General features: G+C 44.9%; 1 protein-coding gene across 2 annotated transcripts in view; it reads left to right on the top strand.

The window, feature by feature from the left end:
* lrfn5b (leucine rich repeat and fibronectin type III domain containing 5b) overlaps nucleotides 1-16590 on the top strand; it is a gene marked incomplete at its 3' end in the record, with an annotated part of 21803 nt that extends 5213 nt beyond the window's left edge. The window contains exons 2-6 of one of the 2 annotated variants that reach the window (XM_084082487.1): nucleotides 2356-3272; nucleotides 6055-6229; nucleotides 7744-8077; nucleotides 11948-12248; nucleotides 14999-16590. In XM_084082487.1, the coding sequence (XP_083938613.1) occupies nucleotides 2382-3272; nucleotides 6055-6229; nucleotides 7744-8077; nucleotides 11948-12248; nucleotides 14999-15667 (2370 nt within the window). In that variant the 5' untranslated portion in view covers nucleotides 2356-2381. Of the gene's footprint in view, nucleotides 1-2355; nucleotides 3273-6054; nucleotides 6230-7743; nucleotides 8082-11947; nucleotides 12249-14998 lie in introns of those variants that run through there. The other variant, XM_084082488.1, reaches the window with a different exon arrangement.
* Between the last annotated feature and the right edge of the window lie 5092 nt (nucleotides 16591-21682).

The raw sequence follows: 21682 nt of genomic DNA, 5'->3' as shown, positions 1-21682 counted from the left end.
CTACTTATTTGTTCGTGCACTTGATGGGTGTGACATGTTATGCAAATCACAGTGGAACACCCCATGATTAAATGCAAATTAGGGAAGATGGCAACAGAAATTTCCTGCCGCGCCTCAGCGGACACAGGGGGTTGTCCTTTTTGTCCTCAAACAATTTTTTGGCAGGGATTACCGTCGCGACCATTCTCTCCACGTCTGGCTGAGTTTTCACAGGTGAAAAAAGCCCCGTCTCCACAGAGTGAATCAATATCATGTCTTGGGCGCCATTCGAGCTGGGAAGTAGCAGGTCCTCTCCGCCTCATTGCACACCCAGAGGCCGTGCCATTCAGAGCAAAGCAGGAGGTGGTTGGCATACATTCACACAACCACAGACGCGCACACACGCACACACACACTTCGGCTTTCCACTACCTTCTCCCTAGAGTCTAGGGACTGCATGTATGTGTGTGTGTGTGTGTGTGTGTGTGTGTGTGTGTGTCTAGGGCCCACACACACGCACGCACGCACGCACACACATGCGTATTTATTCCTAACCATAGGCACAGAGACACACGCTCTTGTCACCCACCATGCATAGCATTTTGGTGTTGCGTGATGCTGAAGTCCTCTGCCATCTCCGAGCAGTGTCATCCTCAAGCGGTGCGTTTCTCCATGACGCTGCATTCCATCTCTCTCACCGGCTTCATCCGCGTCACTCTTGAGATCTTTCTGCTGCTGCCTTCTCTGATTAAAAATCAACAGCAGAAGCCAAAAGCAGGGCACATGTGCTACTTTGGGGGGAGGGGGAGGGGGGTGGACTTGCCCCTTGTAAAAATAGGTCAGGAGAGACTAAGATGCATCACTGCTTGATCAGCGGTATTCATGGAAATGTCAGACACAGTGTGCTCTCTCCACCAGCATCACGCCTACTCTTTCCTATTACGGGCCATTTTTGGGGGCGACCTCCTTAAGGCTTAAGGCTGTAATATATTTTATGCTGCTGTCAAAATGCAACTGTTGTCAGGCTCAGCGGATGTGACCGCGGCGTTGCTCCCTTTTTAACATTGAAAGCAAGACCCCTCGTGGCAGCTTGTCCGTCACCTTGTGTCTGAGGGTGGAAACCTCATATGTCCAAAACTGTTACTTTTCAGGATTTAAAATAATTTTCTTTTTACTTTTTATGCTTTTGTGTGACGCTGTAGTGTGATCAAGCAGGGCGTTCATTTACGAAAAAACACAAAAAGTTTAAATATGGAGATAGAAGGTTTCTGCCCGACAGCAACGATATACTGTACGATCCGCATTATAGCCCTTAGCACAGCTTTACGTTGGCCGGCTCTTTGCTGAGGCAAGGCTTCCATGTACTTATATGCCCCCCAAGACCGTCCTAGGATCATCCACAGAGGCATTACCACCAACGAACCACAGCGAGCTATAATCATAAATCAGCCATCCTGTTCTGTATTTAAAGGTTAGCCTTTGTATTCCTACTATAGCTGCAGGATTGGGGTCTCTTGTTCTTCCTCCACGTTTGATTGGATCGGCCTTCTTTCCCCGCGTGCAGTAATAGAACACCCAGTGGACAAAATTAAATGGAATTTCATTGCAGAAGAGATAACGGCTAATGTCGAATGAGATCCCGCTGCATTGCATGGCTCACCTGCGGAGTTGTGCTCCGCTCTCTTAGTTTTATGACACGCTATATCCCCTGACAAGGTCTCAGGATTCATCAAATGGATCGCTCCTTATCCCCCATCTCAGTTGTGTCATAAGTAAGAGTAGGAGCAGAGAGAGCTGAGAGAAAATCAATAGCCAGGCATAGCACATCCTCGCTGAGGCAGCGGGGTCCAATCAACTCTTCCCACTGGCGATATGATCCTGGGAGACATCATTCTAATTCTGATGAGGGGATGGACTGCCAGTCTAGACTTTCATCCTGTACACAAACATAAAAGGACCGGCATTATCATATCAAAAGCGCAAAACAAAAGAATAAAAGCATCAGCAAAATGGGGGCCTAAAACGTATAATGTGCACAAAAACACACAGCCTTGCTCTTGGCGTTGTTATATAAGTATAACATTATTTTAATGTAGTCTTTTGCGGTTTGCTCAAATGTTGACCCGTTTTGCTCCCTAATATAGATTTTGGATGCACTCTGACTCTTAGTTCTGACGATGCCAAAACTGTCATCTTACAAAACAGGACACTCAGTGCAGTTTTATGATGAGTACTCTCAGCACAGGCTACAAAAAGTACAAAACAAATCTCATCACAAATTCCTTCACATTCCCCAATGGCTTTGCAAATGACATTTCTCTCTCTCTCTGCTTTTCTGTCTGTCTCTCTCTCTCTCTTTCCACTGATTCTGTTTAGGTCTATCAGCCTGACCAGACGACACCATGGAGTCCATTTTGGTGTATCTGATAGTCATCGGCGTGGCTGTGAAGGCCCACAAAGTCCAAGTCTGTCCCAAACGCTGCGTATGCCAGATGCTCAACCCCAACCTGGCGACCCTGTGTGACAAAAAAGGCCTGCTCTTTGTGCCTCCAAACATCGACCGCCACACGGTGGAGATGCGCCTGGGGGACAACTTTGTGACCAGCATAAAGCGCAAGGACTTCGCCAACATGACCAAGCTGGTGGACCTGACCCTGTCGCGGAACACGATCGGCTCCATCTCGCCGCACGCCTTCAAGGACCTGGAGAACCTCCGCGCCCTCCACCTGGACAGCAACCGGCTGGCGCGCATCACCAACGACACCTTCAGCGGCATGTCCAAGCTGCACCACCTCATCCTCAACAACAACCAGCTGACCCACATCCACATCGGGGCGTTCAACGACCTGACGGCGCTGGAGGAGCTCGACCTCTCGTACAACAACCTGGAGAGCGCCCCGTGGGTGGCCATCCAGAGGATGCCCAGCCTCCACACGCTCAACCTGGACCACAACATGCTCAGCTACATCCCGGAGGGCACCTTCTCCGGCCTGCAGAAGCTCAAGAGGCTGGACGTCACGTCCAACAAGCTCCAGAAGCTGCCGCCGGACCCCGTGTTCCAGCGGGCGGGGGTCCTGGCCACGTCGGGGAGCATGGGGCCCTCGTCGTTCGCGCTGAGCTTCGGCGGGAACCCGCTGCGGTGCAACTGCGAGCTGCTGTGGCTGCGGCGGCTGAGGCGGGAGGACGACCTGGAGACCTGCGCCTCGCCGCAGCACCTGGCCGGACGCTACTTCTGGACCGTGTCCGAGGAGGAGTTCCTGTGCGAGCCGCCTCTCATCACCAGGCACTCCCAGGTATTCAGATGTCAGAGTCATAGTCAGATTCTGATGATTTCACTGATCACAAAAAAAGGGCGATTCATTTGTAGCTTACCCAGTCCATACTGTATATACAACAACAACAAAAAACTCATATGCAAGGTACAGTAGTTATATGTCATAGGCTCAGGCAACAGATCAATATACACAGGTCAGGAAACAATGAGCGAAAGTAAAGTAAAAGAAAGGGCTATATTAATGGAATTTAAATATATATATCATAGTTCATATAAATAACTGGGTTTAAGGAATGTAACATAATTTTAAATGACTAGGCCTAGGCCTGCTGTCGTGTTTAATAGCCTGATAGCTGAGTGAAGGACTTACTGGGGCGGCTTGTTCTCCTAAGAGGCACATTATAACGCCAGCCTGAGGCCGTTACAGTGAATTCACTGTACAGAACATGGTCAGGTTCAGGTTGGCAAATAATTCCTTTTGCTTCTGGGGCCAGGTGTGACCTCAGCGTTGTGCGTGGGCTTATAGAGTGTGAGGCTATGCGGCGTGCTGATCACACCGCAGACGTTTGCCTCTGGCTTTTGGAGAAAATCCAGCCCATCTTGTCTTTATTATGACCATTACAAGATAAAGCCTGATTTGTACTTAGTCGTTGTAGATCTGCTATTTTCAGCGAGCGACACTGTTGTATGGCGCAAATGGTAAAAAATAAAAGAAAAATGTTTTGCACAAAATACACAATGTTGGATTAACTCATTTAATCACATTGTGGCCGTACATATATTCAGAATAGTATAAATGATTTCTCTGCTCGTTGTGGGAGAAATACTGGTAATTCTATGACGGATCATCTGTGAAGCGCTTGCCACACAGTGGGATCTTATGGTGATTTAACTCTGCAGCATCCAAATGAAATGAAACGAACCCAAATCCTCGCTAAATAATCACAGCTATATTGTCTCATTTACATTCAGAAGGCCTCCGACAGATAATTAGAGAAAATTAATTTCCATTAAGGCCATTGTATACACTCTCCCCGAAATTCTGTCGCGTTGATTATCATGCCTTCATAATCTGGGTAATTGTGATTATCATTATGATCAATTGCTGATTATATACTCATATCAACCAGTGCAGCTTTAAAACCCAACGATTTAGAAATATCGAAGCTTTAATTATAGTAGCTCAGTCATTGAGACTGACTTTCCCTCAGCAACAATTATGCTCACGGCACAATGTCTAACTTAACTTCACTGCAGTTTTTCGCATGTTTTAACACAACTGTATTTAGCCAAATACATGTACACCCATCAGGCATATCGTCTCTGTCGGGTGGAAAAAAACGGACTCTTTTCAGGAATCAAATTCAAAAACAGCAGAAGTAGCAGATCTACAAGCTCAAAGCGTGTTGCTTTGCGGTGCGTTTCAAGCTTGTAGATCTGCTACTTTTGATACTTTTGTGTGAGTATGATCAAGTAGGGCATTCATTTACGAAGAAAAAATCCCCCAAAAAAGTTTAAATGTGGAGATAAGAGGTTTCTGCCCCGGGCAACAACGACATAAGATATTCAAGTCAATTTCCAATTAAGCCAGACATGCCTAAAGTCCGGCCTGGGGGCCAATCGTGGCACGAGGGCAAATTTTATATGGCCCGCGGCTTCCTTCGTGAAATTTATTATTGATGGCCCGCCAGACAGAATTGTCATGTGAAATTCATACGACTTTTCTTTACATTAACCTGGGTAGACAGGCTTTTCTCAGTAGAATTTGTAATAATTCCTAACTTGTTAGCTTGTTCCTTGGTATTTTTTTTATTGTATTTTAGATTTATTATTATCTATTTTTATTTAGATTTTTCACACCTGGTTATATTTGGCTGCACTGCCATTATTTTTTGTCAAATATGTTTTATTAAGAACAGATTATAAAATGTTATACAATTTGTACAATGTACATTCTTTTTTTATATATATATATGAAAGACAGTCGACCACACCAATGGTGTCCTGTCCGTTAAGTGCTACTATTCAGGTAACGAACGAGGGGCAGCCAAACCTTACCAAATTGTGTCTCTTTATTTTTTTAGGAGTAGCTTATTCTCTCAAGGTGAAGTGTACTAGTCATTTAATTGAGCCAATGTTTAAATGCAGGAAATCAAACCATATGCGAGAAGTTGTCGCTGGTCAAAAAAAAAAGCCGATCTACATGCATAAGGCCTCACATTGCGAGGCCTTATGAGCATGTAGATCGGCTATTTTAAAAATTTGTATCCGTGGAACCGAGTCAAAGAAAATGTAATGCCTCAACTCCTACAATTCCAAGTGCTTGTCAGTTCAAATATGATTATTTTGGGGGGTCGCAGCCTGAAAAGGTTGAGAACCACTGCTCTAACTAACTCATTGGTTATCAAAGTGGGGTCTGGGGGTCCTTGGAGGGGTACCAGGGGGTCCACAGCAAAAAGTTAAGTAAATAAAGCGTCACAATCATTTTGACCCCTTCATCCATATTTTATACTTTGGCTATTCAAAAAATAGCAGATATACAAGCTCATAGCATGGCACCGAGTGCTGCGCTATGAGCTTGTAGATCTGCTATTTTTGAAAAATCTTGAAAATGTGTGCAAATCTTTAAATCATTTTTTTTAAAAGACGAACATTTTGAACACAAACACTTTGCTTCATGGGGGTCCCTGGCACAACACATTTTCAGGTGGGGCTCCGCGGCCACATACATATCAATTTGGGGGTCCTTGGCACGAAAATGCTTGAGAACCACTGAACTAACTGGCTTACCTTGACCGCAGGAACTGCGAGCCCTGGAGGGCCAGAGTGTGACTCTCCGCTGTAAGGCCAGGGGGGACCCGGACCCCGTCATCCACTGGATCGCCCCAGACGGACGCCTCATGTCCAACTCCTCCAGGGCCGTGGTGCACAGCGATGGAACGCTGGACATTCTCATCAGCACCGTCAAGGACTCTGGTAGGAGGGCAACAATTAACAAAAACAAACTAATCCATTTAATGGTATCATTTTATAAAATAATTGACTGATAAATTATCCCCATTGTAGGCTAAAGGTTTCTAAAAAATAAAAAATAAAAATAAAATTGCGCTCTACAAGCTCACAAAGTGTCGCATCTTTGCTATTCTCACTATTTGTACATAATAATATAACACTTTTTAGTATAAAATAACGTCACATGGTTGATCAATTTGTTGATATATATTTTTTTTTCTTAAAATACATATACTTTTTAAACCTTTCTCGATTATTCGATTGATCGGAAAAGTAATTGATACAATAATCGCAAAGAAAATAATAGATAGTTGCAGCCCTAGACTCTGGTCTGTTTGCAGCTGTCTGTGCTTGTCTTCCATTAACTGATCAGAATCAATTGTTTAGTTGTATTTAACGGTGGCTGGTGGTAGGGCTTACAGTAAGTACTTGGCTTCCTCAATTAATGGTAGTAGAGTGGGAGTGGACCGGCCTGCACGCTGATTAAGACATTTGCAGTTCATAGTAGTTGTTCTTAACCTTGGTGCTCTTGGACCCTTGGTGCTGCTCATTTTCTATCCTAGTTAATTGTAGTTCACAATTTTTCTGGTGTTGCAGGTCTATCTAGTCCCAGGTCAGATCTCTAGAACAATATAATATTTATAATATAGTATATATATAATATAGTGAATAAAATTAATCTCCTGGTAGGATAGAAAACCAGTAGAATTTTGTTACAGCAATTAAAGGACGACTTCACCCATTTTCAACCTATCTTCATATAATTGGTCCTCTAATGCTCATTATATTATGGTGCCATTTTTGTCTACCCTGTCTCAGAGGAGGGCTGTGACATCACCTACCAGTGACATCATCGTTGGGGAATCCAAGCTTATAGAAACTGCAGGCTTTCTATTCCTGGAAAGTTAGCATGCTATAATAGAATCCATTGTTCTCGCATTAATACAAATCTAAATATGCATTTTTAAATCTTGTTTGAAAACAAAAAAACCTGCCTAATGATGTTGACACTCGTAGTAGGTTTCTTTCTGTCCTCCTCTGAGACACAGACCAAGAAGACAAAAAATGTATGATTTTATCATGAGCATGAGTGAGGACCAATTATATGAAGATACTGTAGTTTGAAAATGGGTGAAGTCGTCCTTTAATTTATGTTTGCCTGTAGGCTGACAGACTAAGTCACTGGTTCTCAACATGAGGTATGGGGACCCCCAGGGGTCTTTTAGGAGTTACAGATCTGTAAAAGGATCTGTTCGTTTTTAGACGCCAGGGTCATTGTTTATCCTACAGTTTCGATGTACAGATTGTTATTTAGATAGCATATTGTTTAGACAGATGCTAGGTTCATGGTTTACCTGGTATCCTAGTTTCTTGAGGCACTACACTGCTCTCTCTTGCATGTATGTAATTATTTATCTTGCTATTAAGTCGCTTTGGATAAGACTGTCTTGCTAAATACCTAAATTGTAAATTGTCAGGCTCTTTCACATGTGTGGCGTCCAACCCGGCCGGGGAGGCCCAGCAGACGATGGACCTGATCATCGCTAAGCTCCCCCACATCACCAACAGCACCCTGGTAGAGCAGGAGCCAGATCCGGGATCGTCGGACATCGCCACCGTGACCAAGACGGGCGTGGAGGCCGGAGGCGTGCCTCTGGGCAACGCAAAGACCAGCCAGGAGAAGCGGGTGGTGATCGCCGAGGCTACCTCCACCTCCGCCCTGGTGAAGTTTAACTTCCAGAGGAGCATCCCTGGAATACGCATGTTCCAGATACAATACAACGGCACCTATGATGATTCACTTGTTTACAGGTAGGTAGTGTGAGAACCAAAGTGAGTCATGCTGGTCTGACATGAGGCCATGCTGAGGTTGTGAGGATCAAGCCCGTTTTCTAAAAATGTAGGCCGGTGCATATAAGACTTTATACAGTACGTCAGAAACTGTAGCTATATGGATGCTTCGTATGATGCATTTAAGTCGTTTTGACCTGATCTCTTTGTCGAAAATAGCCGATCTACAAGCTAATCGTTCTAAAAATGTAAGCCGGTACAGACAAGATTTGAACTTCATAGTCATAAACTTCCGAAATTTGGAGTGGGCATATGGATGCTTTGTATTACAGGCGTAAGTCATTATGACCTTAGTTTTTCCTTCATAGGATACAGTTAACTGTTGAGTTAAACCCCATATACTTTGTTGACCTGGGTCACCCTCCTTTTTTTACTCTACACCAAATCTCTTCATCGAAAATAGACGATCTACATGTTCACGGCACATTCTAAGCTTTGCCGAATGTTAGCCTATTTTTGCCAAATGTCCGCCTAATGTGACATGTCCCGAATATTGACACTAGGGTTCATGGCCCTCATTTATCAATGCGGTGTAGACCAAATCATGGGCGTACGGCGAGATCACCCCAACTTTCAGCATTTAGCAATATATCCTGACTTTGTCTTCAGCGTACGGCCCGCTCAGATCTCACGTCAGGTCGGAGGCAGTTGTTGACTTGAGTTGTTAACACCCGTTTGTTCCATCCTAGACCTGCGGAGCAGCATTGTCTGACCGTCTGACAGGCATCTGGACACATGTATCCACTCACAACGTGTCAATGCGACGCGTTGTGAGCTTGTAGGTCTGCTATTTTCAAATTATACGAGTGCTTATGCGAGAGCATTTTCGGGAGTTTGGACCGGCGCAGTGGCGCCGCTGTTATCTTTTCATGGCCACCGGGAGGTCGGACATTTAACCCACGGTCCAACACACACCAGCCTTCATCCATTAAAGTTCTCTCCAGGCTATCTCTCATTAACGCAGTCTCACTGGGAATATGTGAATAGCCTACATGACTGCTTTATTTTAGTGTAACTCGAACACTGCTCGGTATGGGTTAAATAAATTATATACTGTATATATTATATATTATATTATATAAATATACAAACGTATTCCATTCATGGCGATGTGGTATCATAATCTGTCATTCATGTAAGCTACTAGCCTACTTGATTGACAAAGATTGTACTGTTACGCCGTTGGGCTTGCAAGTAGGTGTGTGTGTGTGTGTGTGTGTGTGTGTGTGTGTGTGTGTGTGTGTGTGTGTGTGTGTCTTGACAGGCAGCGAGGCAAGGCAAGCCGGCGAAACTCTTTCTTATTGGCTTTCCATGCTTTGTTTGGACGTATTCTGGTTCATGTTGTAAAATCGGGGCGTTTCGAGAATATTTAAGGGTGTGTTATTCAAATGACGCTCGTTTTAAGACGTCAGATTTATCAAAGCTAAGACCAAATGTACGCTAGGATTGGCTGTATAGGATCGCTTGATCACTTGGACTTTGGCGTAAGGCGAATAGGCATAAATATAAGCCGTTTTTTACACTCCATTGATAAATGAGGGCCCATCCCTCTGGGAAGAAACTGGGATTCTGCACAACCTGGACCTGTCAAAATGACTATTTTAACATGCTGTAACAGATGTCTTGGTATTTGACTTACACTCCCCACACGTGTGATAAGAAGATGAAGGACAAGTCAAAGCCAGAATTTCACAGAAACCGTCAAAGGCTCCACATGGGCCCGTTTGAGAAAACTGGCGTAGACAGCATTCTTTCATCTTCACCTTATTTCTCTCCGTATTATTTGGAGCTTATCTCTGATGGGATAAGATCGGCGCGCACACACACACTTTCATCCAGATGGACCCTGAGTCAACAACACAACGTGGGCGACCAAGTAGACACATTAGAGAATCGGGCCTGTGAACCGGGCGTGTGGTGAACAAATACGTGTGTCCTGAGTCGCAAGCCTTTTAATCATCAGTAGACAACTGGAGGTTGGAGCAAATAAATCTAAATCGTCGCTGTCGGGTGGAAACCTTGTGTGTCAAAAACGGTTACTTTCCAGAAAATGGAGAAAAGAGCCTGTGTTCCAATGGATCCAATGTAGTTATTATTTTAGTCACACTCTCTTAGACTTTACCACTTTCACCAAAAAAGCAAAAATAGCAGATCTACAAGCTTAATATGGAAATACAAGGTTACTGCCCGACAGCAACGAAATGTCACAAGAGATCATTACACTGATGAGTGTTAAATGGCCCCGTGAGAGACTGATGATTGTCACGTCATTTCATCCCAACAAAACATTAAGCTACTTAATCTGATTTGTTTCAGTCTGGTGTCATCTAACTCTTTGCAATGCCTAACAGAGTTAGCGATAGCGCTGCTGGGCAATACAACCTCAAACTTACTGTGGAAAATCAGGGGGGCTTTAGTTGAGGCGTGCCCAATTACTTACTCTGGCGCTTTGCCCGCCACAGAACTCTGGTCGGTCAGAGAGCATGCAGGTCTCAGAGATGACTCTGTGATGGCATTTTAGGGTTTTTTAATATGATGTTGCACAAACATGTTGTTTTATGACCACATAAAACAACATACAATATTCATACAAACGACGAGTGTCAGTTGTTGTTTGTATGAGTGACATGCAGTTTGTATGAATATTGTATGTTGTTTTATGTTGTGATGTTTTATGTGGACCCCAGGAAGACTAGTGACCGCGGCAGCAGAAGCTAATGGGGGTCCGAATAAAGAATAAAGAATAAACAGATATGGATGAATGATTGAATGAATGGTATTTCGTCAGGAACGCATCCTGCATGTATGTTTGTCTGTGGGTGTCTGTACAATGTGGCTGCACATCAACTGGGGTCCTTCTTCAACTACCAGTGCCCAAACAGAAGCCTAAACTAAAATGGAAGATGGGAAAAAACAAGAGGGTGCGAAAACTTAAGCCTGTACTGAAATAAAATAAGGCAAAATAATCATGGCTGTGGGGAATTTCGTACACTTACATTATATCAAAGGGTGCATTAGGTAGCTCTGACCAGTTGTGCCTGTGCATTCTACAACTGTCAATACTGTAGGTGGGGAGAGAGAAACCTCTGATCTGAGGTCATTCTTATAAGAGTATACTCTCAATGGGTTACCTTCTAGCTGAAATGATAGTTAAATTAACAACTTTAAACCTGGCTTCCCTATTTTGGGCATGTCATATTCAAAACTTCTCAGTAATAGCACATGTGTCGCATCACATTTTCGAAATAGGGCTTAAGTGGTTCAACTGTTCCTCATTTTGCTGGGGACCCCGTGGGAACCCCCTCAAGGACCCCTGGGGCCCCCAAAACCCCACTTGAGAACCACTGCTGTACAGATAGATACTGTATATTATACAGTATCTATCAGATTATATCCATTAAAGAGAACCTGACATATTGAACAGAGGTTTACAATACCACCAGCTCAGTGGCCTTGTGTTAGAGTGTCCACCCTGAGATATAGGGAGGTCAGGGTTCTAATCCTTCCCTGCTTGGCACTCAGTATCAAGGGTTGGATGGATTGGGGGGGTAAGTCCATGCGACATACTAGCGCCATGTAGCGCCAAGGGCCATATGGCGTGGCAAGGCTTATTTTTATATATTTGTCATATTTATTTTGGGGCTTTTATGCCTTTATGGATAGGACAGTAGACTGACATGAAATGGGGAGAGAGATGGAGAGTGCCATGCAGCAAACCTGCGACACGCTGTCAGGCTACATTGAGCCTAGGTGCCTGGACCGCTACGCCAGTGGTCCAGGCCGGCAAGGCTAATTTTTTACAATACCATTGTGTTGTTGTTTTTTTTACAGGATGATACCCCCGACCAGTAAGAACATCATGGTTAACAACCTGGCAGCAGGGACCCAGTATGACCTGTGTGTGTTGGCCATCTACGATGACCAGGTGACCTCGCTGACGGCCACCAGGGTGGTGGGGTGTATCCACTTCACCACTGAGCCCCAGTACCTTCGCTGCCACTTCATGCAGTCCCAGTTCCTCGGCGGCACCATTGTGGTCATTATCGGAGGGATCATAGTGGCCTCTGTGCTCGCCTTCATCATCTTCCTCATCGTGCGCTACCGGGTCTGCAACCAAGGAGAGGTCGATAAGGTCAGACGCTCTTTCCAAGGTCTCTACTAGGGGTGTTGGGAGAAAAAAATCGATTCATGTATAAATTCGTATTATCAACGATTCAGAATCAATTCTGAATTTCCCTAAATCAATTTTGCTGGTCAAAGTTACTGGAGTTCTTACTGTATGGTGTGTGTGATATGAAATGCAAGCTTACCATAATCAATGTAAACATTGACATGTCTTATATATTATATACATTATATGCATATTCAAGGGCTTTAGGGGGGTAAAAACTCCAGTCACTTTCACTTCAGCACAGCAGAGGGGCGGTGTGTGTCCAGTTGACACTCGTTAATGTTACTTGCATCAAGGCAATGAATTATGTTGTTTCTCCATCAAATAGAACTACACCTAATCTAAAGATACCATCAAAGCCAAGAATTTGAGCAAGCAAGGTATTATATAATTATTTGTTTGAGCTGTTGGATATAACTGTTATACTTGGTTGTTAAAGTCCAGATGACAACAATATGGCTGTTGTGAATTCAAATGGATAAAACTGATTGTGTAGTGAAGGGAATACAGCTATGCTGAATTTGGGGTGCCGATTGCTATTGTTCACTAGGTTCATGTCGGTGTGTCGGCCAGAACACCACTTTAGGGCCCTTATTCCAGATATTAAAAGAAGAGGACAGAGAGAGGCTTGATTTTGGATTTCTCCTTTTACTTTCTCCCTTTTGCAGTTACAGACATGTAGAAGCAGTTGAACAATACACATGTGTGTTTGTGTGGTTTTCTGGGAATACACAGAATAGAGACAAAACAAGTGCATTAATAAAGTGGTCTGTACCAATAATTACTCATCAAACAAATGGTGTCATCTAGCTGGAGAGATAATAACAATAGTATACATTTCACAGTTTAGAATTAAGAATAGCAGTTGTATATCCAAATACAATCCTATGTATAGGAACTGTCATAACCCAACTGTGACTAGAAATTACTGTAGCTTGTATTAGGCAGAATGCATCAGCATGACATGACAAATAAACAACAAACAGTCATAAACTCATATGCAGTAGTTATTCCTAATAACCAACATATGAAGGACTTGTGAGAGAATGACAGTGTATAAATTAGCACAACTAAATCATCCCTGAATGTCAGCCATTACTTTCAAGCACGGAGCTAATTACAGACAGTAGATATTAGCATAGCAACAGGTACTAGCTTAGATAGCACTTAGCGTAGTTAGCACTTTACAAACTTAATGAGCATGTTTAGTTCCATAAATATTATTAACATCAACAATGAACTTACATGGTCATTGACGCACACAACACACTCTAGTTAGGAGCAGACTCAAACTAACTGCATTAACGACTGAAATGACGACTTAATACTCTGTATTGACGTCAGGAATGTCTCTGAGAATGTCCGTGGCTTTCAGAGCGTCTCACTGAAATCCCGCGAGATCGCGGTAAACTTTCGCGGGATTTGACCCGCTATTCAGAATAAAGGCACTTGGATGGTTTTAGCTTGGCAATCAGTGTTCACAGTCAGACCTCTAGAATGCAATATCAGAATGCCAACAAAATGATACATAGAATTAAATTGCTTAAATCTATAAGTTGGGGGCCTTTTCTACAGATTGGGAATCATTTTTAAATGAGAATCGATTTTTAATCGATAACGTGTCCCCAAGAATCAGAATCGAATCAAATCGTGAGATAGCAGAAGATTCGATGTGTTTCCACAGATAACTGGCAGCCCGTCTGCCATGCATTTCTATGGTAAAGACACGCTGCAGCGCTCGTCTTCCCAGCGCCCGAGCATCGCGCTTCAACACTCTTGGCATCCAGCGTTTTTTTGTCTTGGAAGAGCCCAGAGCGCTCTTCAAGCAGAAAATAGTTTAACCTTTGGAGATGTGCAGCAGCGCTCCACCAGTGTCACATTTGATCAGTGGTTGAAAAAGTACTCAATTTCTTTACTTAAGTAAAAGTATTAATACTGCAATGTACTTGTTCAGGCCACACGGCCTGAACCTCTAGTAGCCTGGCCCGCACATCGGATAAACTTAACTTCATCTAATTCACTGATAAATCGCAAACCGAAACCGAAACTTAACTTTTTGGAGACCCAGAAAAACAGACAAACACGCAGCCACACTTGCCACTTGCCAATTGTATATATAGATGTATTAAAATCTTTTGAAAATATACAAAGTTTAAATAGGGCTGAAGTGGTTAATGTATGTTTTGTCAAAATTGTAAAAAGTACATTATTTGCCTCTGAGATGTAGTGGAGTAGAAGTAAAAGTATTGAAAATAGGAAATACTCCAGTAAAGTAAAATCCTCAAAATTGTACTTAAGTACAGTACTTGAGTAAATGTACTTAGATACTTTCCACCACTGCATTTGATGCAGTGCTCTATCAGTGTAACATTTGATCCTCCTGGCTGTGTCTAACAACCCGACCTGAAGTCAACCATTGTTTCAGCTAGGCTATTTGTGCTAGTAACACAGATGACAACGTTTGAGCACAGCAATAGGTTCGAACAGTGCAGGAACCAGTAAACGCTCTGCGCTAGCGCTCTGGAGTCCGGACACGATATCCAAAGCGCTTCTCCGCTCATAAAACGTTTTCTGTGGACACAACCCCTTAGGGATCAACTTGTTGTTGAAAGGATCAACTAAAAGTTGCTCACCTGTCCTTAGCTTTCACACCTGTCTCTCCGTCCAATGATCTCACACCTGTCTCTCCGTCTTTCTCACACATTCTCTAGGCTCTAGAGATGGGCGACATTCGGTCCCTGAGCAGTGAAGGGCAGCTGCAGGGCTGTGGCCTCCCCAAGTCACTGTCCAAGCAGGTGTTGCGGCCAGAGAAGAACGACAAAGAACGTCTGCGCGTTGCTCTGCCTCCACCGGATCCCGCCAAGCAGCGACTGCCAGTGACGCCGGTCGGCACCAAGCCTTCCCTCCCCGACTGCACTGTCTCTACCTCCGCCGCCAGCCACAGCTGGCACCCGGCCTCCCCGAGCACCCCGAGGCCCAAGTCCCGACGCTCCGAGGCCCAGGCAGACGTCGAGCTGGACAACATGAACCGCAATAACTCTTCCGAGGTTAAGATGGGCGTGGCCGTGGCGATGGCCATACCCGGACAAGCCGCCACATGGACTGCGGCCCGCAGGGCTCCGCCGCGGCCCCACCCGGCCCCCCGCCAATACATGACTGTGCCTGCAGGGGGCGTGAGGGTGAACCGCAGGCACTCCCTGAATGTGGACTCCTATAAGGAGCACTGCTATGTGGCCTACCCCAAACCCGGGGCCAGTTTGCGCTCCAAGCGGAGCCTGTCGATGAGTGGGGAGTTGCCCCAGCTTGAGGGCGTGACAAACATTCGCCGGGCCAGAGACAAGCTCTCCAAGTCTGAGTGGCTTCTGGAGAGCACTTTATGATTGGGATTTTACGGCCTAGTTTCTCTGGTTTTCTTCTATTGGATTTGTGGCCCATTGCGAAGGAGACAGGGATTTTATGCCTTGTTTTGAGTTTTCAAGCTCTCTATCGAGGGACCTCAAAGGTTTCTCACTTACAGTATATCTGGGGGGAATGGGGAAGGGTATAGGCAGGTATACAGGGTTTATGGGCAAATGTTTGTCATTTGTTTTCTATCTTATAATCTATCAAAATCTTCTTTATAGCGACTTCAGATCGAACTCTAATGAAAGGCACAACAAAGGAAGTACATGTAAAAAAAATTAAAAAAGTTACATTGTGTAACATATAGCTCAAGACACCTGTATGTGTTCACATGGTATTGAATACATTAACCTTGTCGGACATAATACTATATCAACGAGAGAAAGGGAAATCATTGTCAAGGGGTTGGGGTTATTATATCTCGTTCTCATTACTTAAAGCGATACAATCTTTGTAGACTTCGGACATGATTCTTGTCTCCAGCTCCGCAGACAGATGGTGACATGACTTCATTACCTTGACGGAGGTTTGGGGAAGATTATGGATGTGTTGCTCACCCCTAGAGGTGTTGGAACAGAATGTAGTAGATGGAACCCAATCGTTTCATCACGACACACCAGACACAGCACAAGGCAGCGTCTATGGCACAAGTCGACTCAGCCTAATACTGCCCTACGGTTTGAATCGATACATTTTTATCATGTAATTACATAAGGACTCAACACTGATAGGATTGCTGTCATGGCTGATTTGAGAACAACAAATGAACTACGCCGTGGCAGGTGCAGGAAGCGATTGTGCGTGGCTGGAATCCAGAAGAAAGGCGAGTTACTGCTCATTTTCATATTTTTTACTGTTATGACAACACCATGTCATGCCAATGACAACCATTGTAAATTAACTTGTCAATGTAAGAGATAAAGATAATCACACGAGTACAGGAGGACGTCAGCTCTTGATTTTGCTGTTGTTTCTGTTTGATGTTTACAAGTATAAATAAACAAGTGACAAATAGGGGACTTAGGTATGTTTTTTCAAAGCATGAAGTGCAGTACTTCAGCATTGCCTCGCATGCACTCAAATATTCATCCAGTTTGCCTCGGCCGTCACCCACGCGTCCCCATGGGGCTCTGGCCTCTGATACATCCCTGCCCTGTGAGCCAGCCAATGTGTTTGTACAAAGGGAAGCACATGATAAAAAGAGGCCATGCTAGTTATGCTAGGCTGTGGCTCAGGAGGTAGAGTGGCCGTTTGGGAACCGAACCGGTTCCCGGTTCGACCCCCGACTCTTCCTGGCTTTGTCCTGACATTGAGCAAGACACTGAACCCCTGATTGCTCCCAAATGAGGGTGGTTTCCGGCATGGTTACCCTCTGCGGTCGTTGTTGAATGTGTGTGAATGGGTGAGTGTACTGCACATTGCAGTGCTTCAGGAAAAGACGCTATAGAAATGTAGACCATTTCAACAGGAATGTCCCTCTGCCCTCGGACTCCACGGGGGATACTCTGCCACATGAAGGGTTAACATAGCATCTCCCACAAACAGATCTGCAATTACTGTAATGTCTCAGATAACGGGAACGTCAGGACATGGTATATACATTATCTACTGGAATACAAGCTGAGCTGATCCCCTGTGTGAATGTGGAGGTCTGGTTCGTGCAAAGATTGATTTCTTTGCCTGTGTTTTACTGGTACAGTGCGCCTACACAGTATGTCTCTTGCCTCTGAACTGGACCTTGAGAGATGCAGCATATTGGGTGGAGATTAACTTACAATACGGAATTAAACAGGGGAAACTTGTTGAGACGAGCCGCACATATGTCAGACATAAATTAATTACTGTCACGCAAACAGCCTGGGTCGGTGAGCTTTTATTTATTATTTCTTGCTCATTACGGGTGATTAAAATGCTGGCAAGCTTGGCCCGGGACCTTGATTCAGTCTCTGGTGGGTGCCAGGGGTGCATGTTAATAATAGATGCGTTTCTGGGGAAAGAGAGAGAGAGAGTGAGGGAAGGAGGTAAAGTGTGAGGAGGGGGTGAGAGTGGTAGATGGAAGGTTTTCGAAACGAATATGGAAAGGAGGGTAGGATGAAGGTGAGGCAGCGTGGTTAAGGAGAGCGGAGAGGTGGAGAGGGGAAATGAAAAATGAAAAAATGTAGAAGGAGAGACAGAGAGAGGACACAGGGAGCGGAGAGCCGGGGAGAACATACTGTAGGGTGAAAGAGAAATGGAACGAAGGAGACGGGAGAAAAGAGCATTCTTTGCAAGCCGCGCCGCATACAGCCTCGGGCTCGTTAGAATTCATTGCACGAGCACAAAGGGGCCGGGGGAAGGGGCGGGGGAAAGAGGGGGGAAACAGACCTCTACTGGAGGTCTGACACGGACCCCTACGGCCAAACCAGGACCACATGCCTCCCCTCGCATCCTGCAACAAGCTGGCCTTCTCTCTCACCCCCCCCAACCCCCCACCCCTGGATCTCCCTTGCTTCACCTCGCCAACTGACCCTTATCACCTAGCTCCAGCTTCCTCCAATTCTTCCTCAAGTCATCTATAATTGCGCGCACACATGCACGCGCACAGCCACACACGTATGCACAAACGCACGCACACACACACACACACACACACACACACACACACACACACACACACACACACACACACACACACACACACACACACACACACGAGCGCACAGGCGCGCGCGCACACACACACACACACACACACACACGCGCGCGCGCACACACACACACACACACACACACACACACACACACACACACACACACACACACACACACACACACACACACACACACACATCCTAGCCAGGCAATTCCCAACCCCTGACCTCCACCCACTGGCCTCCACCAAGAAATCAGCTGCCAATCATGTGTCTGCTGACTGAGCCTGAGCTTCCAGGCTGGCCAGACGCCGTTCAAGCAGGGCTGGATCGACATGCTAGTCAAACGGCCAAGAGTGATTGTCAGGGATAATCTGGGCGGCTTTCTCCCTTCTCGGTAGGAGAATGAGCCACTAATCAATTTCCGCCAACTCAGTTGATTTTGTGCTGTCACTGCTAATGGACTTTTCCGTCTGTGTGAATTTCAGTCTGTCCCGATGACAGGTGCCATTGTGAACCACTTGAACCAGCGCTGTCACCGATGCAACAATCATCTCATTTTAGTGACAACCATGAGTTGGTGAGTCACAATGGAGCACCGATTTGTCCCATTCTGCGGTCGATCGTCTTGTATAAAGTCATCGCTGAGACTGACTCAACAAGCTGAAGAGGCCATTAGGAGCACTGTTAGGGGGCACTAATTGGGGGTTTAATTGTAGAAGACTAAGTTGATTCAACAAGTGGGTTTAGGACCTTTCCACCTCAGTGCGGCAATTTAGAATTCCACTATCTCTGTATGCCAGGCAGCACTAGGCTAGGCAGCTATAAGCATACATGACATTGTATCCCAATGCGGCAATATCCTTGAGAGTACATGTAGAAAATAGCCTCGGGTCAGATAGGGAGTATGAACAAAGTGCCATTGATACCCCTCCCATGGGGAAGACAGAGAAGGTGGAGATGGCGTGGTGTAAAATATGCACAGGCAATTCCAAAGACTATGCATTATTGAGAGGAGTAAATGGTTCCAGGACGAACGCGTCTCATTAATAGTGAATGTGATTACTGTTTCTGGGAAAACGGCAGTCTGGACAAGGCTGAGAGATAATTGAAATAGTCAAATCATAAAGACTTCCTTGTTTATTCAATGATAACTGTTACTGCCAAGTTGATAGCAAATATTGAAAAGGGGCGGATATGGTGTTAATCACACACATAGGAGCAGAGTGTTGTGGTTGCTAGTTAATAGTAAATCCCTCAGTGTTCATGCAACTCTCAGAGTTAAATGAACATGGAGATTTTACCGCGTTGGCCTCAGAGCTGAATCAGCCGCGTCACGATCTCTTCTTTCAGTTCAATGATGAAGAAGGTTTTCACTTTTAAAGCCTTGGGTTTTCAAGAGATGAAGGCAAGTGAATGAATGCTATTTCACACTTGCTTTGTCAATGTTTGTTTCACATGCCGAGTAAAGCCCCACTGCATTGAACCGAAATGAATGGAACGGTTGCTTTAGAATCTCGCATGGGGAAAAAAAGGGAGTGAGTTGGCAGAGAGAGAGGTCAACAGCCTCGGGGTAGAAGACTTCCGTTGTTTTGACGCACAGACCACGGCAACGCCGTTTTTCCACGCCACCGCGTCTCACGGCCTCAGACAGCAGATATGCTTTGACGTGAACCCGGATTATGCACTTGCGCCCCCGAGGGTCTCCCACGCAGGACGAACAGATGCCGCTGCCGCCTCCGCCTCCACCTCCACCTCTTCCGCGGCGCCGACTGCTCTCCTCCAGTTACACTGCGGGTTGATGGACGACCAACACTCTGGCTGCAGTTTACACCAGACATGCCAGGCATCATTAGGAACCATTTTCTGCCCATTTGCCTGATCACTGCTATCGCTTATGGAGGTGATTTGCTCCGGCTCTCTCGCCGAGCCGAACCGCAGCCCACACCTCCCCCTCCCTTCTCCAATGATGAATCTCTCATTGATTGCCATAGAGTCAGAGATCTTTAAGAGCAGGGCGCAGGCAAGCAGATCTGCCAGTCAGCTCTAACAATTTATCAGCTCCCGGTGAAGGGGGGACGGTTAAGCCTCTTTAGGAATCCCATTCACAGTGTCTTAAAAGTGTAGACTACTTATGCTAATCTTGTTATCACTACAGGCTTCCCGTAATGGAGGATGAAGCTGTTGGGAGGTCGTGCAACATATGGTCTCGCTCGTTTGTAGACATTCACTGCTTTGACCTAGACTATAGACTCAATGGTGGAAAGTAACCAAGTATATTATAGGTGCTGTACTGTATACCCAAGTATATCTTTTTTTTCTTAACTTTTTACTTTATACTTCAAATATTATACTTTTTACTCCACTACAATTATTTGACAGCTTTAGTTACTAGTTACTTTGTAGATTTAGATGAATTGAAAGTAATTGAAATCGTCCCCAGCTTATAGACACAGCATTAATTAAAGTGATGAACATACATTAATAATTACAATCCAATAAAACTATTATGAAACGGGCCATTCTGCCTTATAATTAGCCTAGTGTTTAGTAGTCATGTATGTATTGATGACAATACTTCTGTACTTTTACTCAAGTAAAACAGGTGTAATTCTACCGCCACAACCTACGCTAATAATGTACAATATGTCTGTCCACCCTGACATGGTACCATAATTTCATGCAGTGTAGCTCTGCAGTTGGATGGCATTCATAAAGGAGACGTTAACTGTAAAATACTTAATGGCTGTCATGTCACTACATAGCCCACCAGAAATACGAATCTACTGTCCTTCTATATTAATCGTGATTATTTCATCTTATTCAGTTAATGTAGGGTATAGCCTACTATATGTGTGCTTGAGTTGAGATATCAAACCACTTTGTCACATGTAACTTCAGATTTCACACTAATTGGGCATTAAGTATACACTCACACTGAATAATCAGAGCAACGGCCTAGGAGCGATTGTTTGATCAATTGTCGGACGCTGCTGGTTGCCGGGACAGTGGAATTGAGTCTGTCAGGTTAGGAGACAGAGTGGTAGATCTTCATAAACAAAGCCCCATGGAGATCTTTTGATCTAAACCGTGTCCATGTTGATGTAAAAGAAAGGCAGCGGTTCAGTCGCTTGTTGACAATGAGATGCATGCAGACTCCTTTGAAGATGCGCGCACCTTTTAGTGGCTGAGTGAGAGGTTGGTGCAGCATGCAGCGGCACTAGATGGAGGAGACGTGATGAGGGTTCTTAAAAACGACGCATTTGATCAAATAACGTGTCGACGATTTGTGACGGGAATGTGAAAGACTTCATGATGGGCAGGGGGAGGGGAGAGCAGGTGAGAAGGAAAGGGAGAAAGAGA

Source organism: Gymnoscopelus microlampas (assembly GCF_963454915.1).
Source record: "Gymnoscopelus microlampas genome assembly, chromosome: 16".
Classification (NCBI taxonomy): Eukaryota; Metazoa; Chordata; class Actinopteri; order Myctophiformes; family Myctophidae; genus Gymnoscopelus; species Gymnoscopelus microlampas.
The sequence above is the reverse complement of the archived record's forward strand: the minus strand, read 5'-3'. Positions and strand labels throughout refer to the sequence as shown.